General features: G+C 55.8%; 1 protein-coding gene and 1 non-coding gene across 2 annotated transcripts in view; both read left to right on the forward strand.

The window, feature by feature from the left end:
• The first annotated feature begins 190 nt into the window (after positions 1 to 190).
• Positions 191 to 7,141, forward strand: part of TBRG4 (transforming growth factor beta regulator 4) — a 13,989-nt gene continuing 7,038 nt past the window's right edge. The window contains exons 1-3 of the mRNA XM_035889284.1: positions 191 to 1,008; positions 3,747 to 4,064; positions 5,343 to 5,514. Coding sequence (XP_035745177.1) covers positions 571 to 1,008; positions 3,747 to 4,064; positions 5,343 to 5,514 — 928 coding nt within the window. The 5' untranslated portion in view covers positions 191 to 570. The remainder of the gene's footprint in view (positions 1,009 to 3,746; positions 4,065 to 5,342; positions 5,515 to 7,141) is intronic.
• Positions 4,718 to 4,855, forward strand: LOC118451751. Its single transcript, XR_004841302.1, has one exon. It is a non-coding gene; the product is annotated as a small nucleolar RNA SNORA5 (small nucleolar RNA).

Raw genomic sequence — 7,141 nt, forward strand, 5'->3', positions numbered from 1 at the left:
GACGGGAACGGGCCCGGGCCCCGGGAGGGCTCTGAGGGGAACGGGCCGGGCCCCGGGAGGGCTCTGAGGGGAACGGGCCGGGCTCCGGGAGGGCTCTGAGGGGAACGGGCCAGGCCCCGGGAGGGCTCTGAGGGGAACGGACCAGGGAAGTGTGGGCCGGGCCCAAGGGCTGGAGGAGCGGGGACTGGGTGGGGAGGATGGTGTGGGGAAACTGGGAGCGGCTGGGGAAATGGGGCTGTGCCCCTGGAGTTCTGGGCGAGGCCCGGCCAGGGCTGGCGAGGAGCTGGGTGGGCTTCAGCCCCACTGCTGGCTGCCTTGGAAAGCTGTGCTGGAGCTCGGCAGCCCCAGCAGGGAAGCGTGTAGCCTTTTCCGACACACGCAAGCTTTCCTCTCCGATATTGCCAGTCGAAAAATTCCTGTCCTCCTAAGCGTTACCAGAAGTCAGTCACCTCTTCCTTTTTACCTCTGAAATTCTCCTGCTCCTAAAGGGTTTTTCCTTTCCTTCCACAGCATTCCTGAAATGCCACGCTGACCTCCAGCCACTTACTGCCCCCGGCCTTCCTTCTCCCCATGCCTTCCACCATGGCAGCCCGCTTGGTGCGAAGGTGCTGCTGGCGGCACTTCGGTGCCTTCATCTCTACTCCCTCGGCAGTCCCGGCTTCTCTGCTGGTGCCAGCTGGGAAGGTGGTGATGGCAAGAGCTCTGCCTCAAGCACCTTTCACTTTATTTCATACTTCGAGCCCTTCCAGCTGGGCAGATGGATTCTCGGTCAAAGAGCAGGTGGATGACAGCAGAAATCCAGAGCACAAAGTGACTGGGGAACTGATTGAAACAGCCACGAGTCCTCAGGAACTCTTCCAGTTGAGCGAACTCCATGCTCTTAATAGCAACGAAGCCTCGCTAATAATTTCTCAACTCTCCCGCCTTGCAGCAGAAAAAAACTTGGAAACGGAGAGCATTCTGCAAGACGCACGTTTCCAACAGCTCATCAGCATCACAGATTCCCAGGTAAGTTCCGTCCTAACCACAGAAGCGTTTTGGGGAAAGAATATGAGGTGGAAGGGGGATGGTGCTCCTGGGGTTGAACTGGCGTGGCCGGCTTGGAGCCAGCTGCTTGTTTAGGGTTTGTACGTCACCTTTCCAAGTGAGAGATGAAGTTGAGGGGACCAGGAGGTGAAATTATCAGCTCTAGGCAGGATGCCTGATTATTTCTATCTAAAAGCGCTGCTTTTTGGACCAGAGACAAAACGTAGTGGGGATATATATCATCCTCATTAAACTCGTAAAAAAACTGTCTGGGTGGCCAAGCCCAGAGAGCTGTGGTCAACGGAGTTAAATCCAGTTGGCGGCTGGTCACCAGTGGTGTCCCCCAGGGCTCAGTGCTGGGGGCCAGCCCCGTTTAACATCTTTATCAACGATGTGGACGAGGGGATCGAGGGCACCCCCAGTCAGTTTGCAAAGGACACCGAGCTGGGCAGGAGTGTGGATCTGCTGGGGGGAAAGAGGGCTCTGCAGAGGGACCTGGCCAGGCTGGATCCATGGGCCCAGCCCAGTTGGGTGAGGGTCAACAAGGCCAAGGGCTGGGTCCTGCCCTGGGGTCACAACAACCCCACGCAGCGCTCCAGGCATGGGGAAGAGGTACTCTCTGCAGCTGCCTGAAAGGAGGTTGTAGCCAGGTGGGGGTTGGTTTCTTCTCCCAAGTAACAAGTGATAGGATGAGAGGAAATGGCCTCAAGTTGCCTCAGGGGAGGTTTAGATTGGATATTAGGAAAAATTCCTTCACCGAAAGAGTGGTGAAGAATTGGAACAGGCTGCCCAGAGAGGTCCCCATCCCTGGAGGCATTCAAAAAACATGTAGACATGGCACTTCAGGACATGGTTTAGTAGGCATGAGGGTGTTGAGTTGATGGTTGGACTTGATGATCTCAGAGGTCTTTTTCAACCTTAATGATTCTGTGATTCTATAATGCTTCCTTGACCCTGTTCCCATGAACTTTTGGTTTTCTCAGTAAGACAAAAGTGCACCTTTGCCCGTTTGTGGTAAAGACGCATCAGAGCCATGCAGCCGGACAGCGCAGAAGCCACCGGGTAAGATGGAGCATCTGGAGGGAACCAGTGCACCGTGCTCGGCACGTCATACTGCCAAACCTTGGCAGTGCCATCTGCTGCGGTTGGTGTTGGCCCAGCTGGCTGCTAGGGAAATACCTGCAGCTCATGGGCCCCATGTCGTGGGATCAGAGGATGGTTTGGGTGGGAAGGGACCTTTCAAGGTCACCCAGCCCAACCCCCTGCCATAAGCAGGGACATCTGCAACTGGTTCCGGCTGCTCCCAGCCATGTCCAACCTGACCTGGAATGTTCCCAGGGATGGGGCCTCCACCATCGCTCTGGGCAATCTGGGCCGGTGCCTCACCACCCTCAGCGTAAAGAATTTCTTCCTTATGTCCAATCTAAATCTCCCCTCTTTCAGTTTAAAACTGTTGCCCCTCTTTGTCGCTACGGGCCTTGGCAAAAAGTCTCTCTCCATCTTTCTTATCAACCCCTTTATATAGCGGAAGGCTGCTAAAAAGATTTCCCTGGAGCCTTCTCTTCTCCAGAGAGTGGAGCAGAGGGGCAGAGTCCCCTCTCTCGCCCTGCTGGCCACGCTGCTGGGGATACAGCCCAGGATATGGTTGGCTTTCTGGGCTGCCAGCACATGTTGCTGGCTCACATCCCATTTGTCACACACCAGTACCCCCAAGTCCTTCTCCACTGGGCTGTTCTCAATCCATCCCTCAGTCTGTGCTGGTACGGGGGATCGCCCTGACCTGTGAACTTGCCTCATGACAGGGAGAGCTTTCAGATTGGAATTGCCTTTTAGTGCTGCGTGGCAGCAGCAGAGTGCAGCTGGGGAAGCTTGGGCTGGAAATAAAGAGGTGCCTGGCATTCACTGATGGATGCCAAAGGAGATGGAAGCTGGAAGACCGATTGCTGGTGGAAAACCACGATTTCTGCCTTGCGTTGGGGCTGCCGGTGGGCAAGCAGCCAGTGGTGGCCAGGCAGAGAGATGCAGCGGGCAGAGTGTGGGACTGGGCAAGTCCCGGTGCTTCCAGCAGCCAGTGGGATTCATGTCCAGCCTCCTTTTGGAGACACTGGAGAGAAACTGGAGCTCTTAGGCTAAGTTTCATCTGACCTGGGGTGCTGAGGCGAGTCGGAGTCCTGTGGCATTCCCCTCAAGACCGTCAAGTTTCTGCCCCTGAATGCTCAGTCTTTCCCACCACTTTCCATCTCACCAGCCACCCTGTGTCATATCCCAGCCGCACCACAGGGAAGCTCAAGTGCCTCCAGAAAAGGGTAAAGTCTACTTAAATATTTCACCCAGCCAGTAGTAAACCTGCATAGCTTCCTTCTCTGAGGCAGAGAGAGTTCACTGCCTATATGGCAGCTCTATAAGCAACGGGATCGGTGTATGGCCTCGGCTTGTGGTACAGGCATTGAGGTTCCTCTTCCTCGCCAGGGTGCCAGCCTGCTCCAGTCTGTCTCTGACTGTGGAGGCTGCGCCTGTGAGGAGGAGCAGAGATCCTGCATTGTGATGGGGGGACAGCTGGATGTCCCCGGACCGAGGAGGACTCTCTTGCCTCCCCCTCAACGCTGTGCAGCTCTTTCTGCAGAGGCCGAGCACTGCCTGGTGTTTGGCGTGACTGGCAACTGAATATTCTCATGCTCTCTCTGACCAACAACTTTCCCTTATTTCTCTCTGCTGCCCAGATTTCTCAAGTGTGGAATAACACCTTGGTGAACCTCCTGAAGAGCCTCTACTCCCTGGGGATGGAGAGCACCAGGAGGGAGATGCAGTCGGTGGAGCAGGAGGTGCTGTGGCTGCTGCGGCGCCTCACCTTCAAGCAGCTCGCCTCGCTGGCAGAGTTCTTGGCAGTCAGGCAGGGGAAGGAAAGCAAGTTGCTGAACGAAGTCATCAAGAAGCTGGAGCTGCGTTGGATAGAGCTCGAGGGCACCCGAACCGTGGTGACACTGATGAGCAAGGTCGGGCACATCTCCCCAGCTCTGATGGACCGGCTGGAGGACAAGGTAGGGGCTTGGGCTCTCCCTTCATGCCTCCATTCCCTTCAGACAGGCTACCTCCTGCAGGTGACAACAGCGTGAGGGAGAGCCCCGTCCCCTTTGACACATCCTATATCGGAACAGCAATTCCCCCCAGGCTGTGCTCATTGCTGCACCAGCGCACACTTTAGTGTGTGCTTATGAGTTGCTGTTTAAGCAGCTTCTCCTGCAGGGCTGCTTCTAAGAGGGGTTTCCCTCTGAGGAGCCACGTAGACTGGGGGAGCTGGCACTCACCAGCCCCTTCCCAGCCCATACTGGTGCGAGTGGGTGACTCACACTGGTCTGCGCTGCTGGAAGGTGATGCATTTTACTTCGCAGCTGCGGCAGGTTTGCAGAGAACACGCTCGAATTTCCTTAGCTCACCTGGCAGGCAGTAACTTACAGAGCCAGCATAACACAGCTGCCAAAACCATTGTCCTTTGCCTCTCTGTACAAGCCAGGCGGTGAGGGGAGCTGGAAGGAGGAGTGTCCATCCCATCCTCGCCTTCCAGCTGCCTCTGGGCATCTGTCTGGGGGATGGATCTGGGCAGGTCTGTCCCCTCCGGTGCTCAGTGGGTCCCTGTTTCTGTTGCTCGTGGGAGCGGGGAAACATCCTTCGGAACCACTTCAGGAGCTCTGACTGCAGCTGTGTCAAATTCAGTCCTCATCCAGCCCATGCTGGGGACTGGCCAAACAGTTGCCACAGAAATATCTGTAGCTCATGATCCCCACTGTCCTTCTCCCTCGACCCTGGGGATAAATAAATGCTACAGACACTAGCATGTGATGAGGCAGAACACTGTAGCTGGGTCTGACGAGGTTGTCAGCTTATGTAGAGCCCAAACTTAATATGTTGGGTTAGTGGCCTGCAAACAAAGCCGAAATTACAGTGGAAAGCGGGGTGCTGATCCAGCAGGGGGTGTCTTTGCTCTGTCATTGCCCAACAGCGTGTTACGGTGCCTGGACACATGAGAGGCGTGGACACTGAGGTCCTGCCAGCTGGGGGAAGCAGAACCAGCAGTGGGGAGACCCTGGCTGAGCTCTGCTGAGAGGAGGAGGCTCTGCTTCCCCTCACCCTCCCTCCACGAGAGCCATTAAGCTCGCTCCCAGCCTCGTAGCCTCACTAAACCCTCGCCAGTTCCAGTCCCCGTCACCCCAGAGGGGCTCAGCCGGTAGCGACAGTGCACCCCGCGCCATGTAACGGCTGTATCCGCACCTCGCGTTGTGCTTTCCCTTTACATCCCTGCTCAAAACATTTCTTGGCAGGCTCTGGAACTTGCTGAACAGTTCAGCCCCGATGACATCCGGAAAATAACACTGGCTCTAGCCTACCAGAACCGGCGCTGCGTGCCTCTGCTTCGAGCCTTGTCCTACCACCTGATCCAGAAGCACTCTGAGCTCAGCCTCAACATCCTGATGGACCTGATTTTCGCCTATGGTAAGCAGCTCGGTCGCACTGGGACCTGCTGGATGTTACGTGTGGTAGAGCCCAGTTGATTTTGGGCGCTTGAGTGAAGATTTGATGGCGTTGCTACTACAGCATCAAGGCCAGGGGAAGGAGAAAGGCTGGTGGGGGATGTTATGCTGCACCTAGCACACCAGCCAGCACAGCTGGGTAGTACCAGCTCCGAGCCCAGGTACGCCTGGTGCTGGTCTGGTGAACAGCGCAATCATGGCAGTGGTACGCCCTGGTTTTCCTTCCAATGCAGGGGAAGGAGGGAACTTGGATGAGAGGGGTGCTTTGGCAGGGTGGTGGGGGTGCCAGGGAGCCCCTCTGCCCTGCAGTGTAGGCAGCCAGTGAGCTAGGATCCCCCCAAATGGCCCCAAATCCTCTCTCAGCTCCTCCCATAGCCCTGGGTTTCTTGGGGAGCCCCTGCCTCTGTTTCCTCACTTGCACAATGCAGCCCTCGGTAACAGGAAGGCTGAGCAGGAGCCCTGGGGAGAGCTGGACTTTTTACCTGGCACTAAAATGGCTGATTTCTTTCCACCCAAGATGTCCTTGTGACAAGTTAATTATCGTTTGAGAAGCGCTGGGTGCTGAATTTGTACTCTTCAGCAAGTGAGAGGCTGCAAGTACTTGTACAAGTGCTGGCAGAAGCTTGGGGCGGTGACAGCCACCTTGGTGATGTTCCTGGCCACAGGGTAAAACAAAGCCACCATATGGTGACAGAACCTGGTGCAAAACAGCTCTGTTAACAGCAGGGTAGCACTGATCGATAATCTGGTTTGTGATCCTGGGTGTTTTAGTTCTCTGGCTCCTCTTTCCATACAGTATTGCATGGTCCTCTTACTGTTGGTAGCCAGTGAAAAGCCCAGACAAACAGGGATAGAGGAAGCCAGGAGAGCCAAGGAGGAGCTCTTTTTCAGTTGATTGTCCAGCTCCTGGTGGTGGGAACAGCTCTTCTGACAACCACTGGGTCCAGGATGGTCTCCATGGGTTAGCTATACTGGAGGTTGGCAAATGTGATGCCCATCTACAAGAAGGGCTGAAGGGAGGATCCGGGGAACTACAGGCCTGTCAGCCTGACCTCTGTGCCGGGGAAGGTCATGGAGCAGATCATCTTGAGTGCCATCACTGGGCACGTCCAGGACAACCAGAAGATCAGGCCCCAGTCAGCATGGGTTCATAAAAGGCAGATCCTGCTTGGCTAACCTGAGTTTCTGTGACAAGGTGACACACTTAATGGATGAGGGACAGGCCATGGATGTTGTCTGCCTGGACTTTTAATAAAGCCTTTGACACTGTTTCCCACAGCATTCACCTAGACAAACTGGTGGCTCGTGGCTTGGACAGGCGTATTCTTTGCTGTGTAAAAAAACTGGCTGGATGGCCGAGCCCAGAGGGTTGTGGTCACGGAGTTAAATCCAGTTGGCAGTCGGTCACAAGCGGTGTCCCCTGGGGCTCAGTGCTGGGGCCAGCCCCGTTTAACATCTTTATTAATGAGCTGGACGAGGGGATCGAGGGCACCCTCAGTCAGTTTGCAGAGGACACCAAGCTGGGAGGGAGTGTGGATCTGCTGGGGGGGAGGGGGGCTCTGCAGAGGGACCTGGCCAGGCTGGATCCA

This window comes from Egretta garzetta, unplaced genomic scaffold (genome assembly GCF_000687185.1).
Source record: "Egretta garzetta isolate BGI_Z169 unplaced genomic scaffold, ASM68718v1 scaffold92, whole genome shotgun sequence".
Classification (NCBI taxonomy): Eukaryota; Metazoa; Chordata; class Aves; order Pelecaniformes; family Ardeidae; genus Egretta; species Egretta garzetta.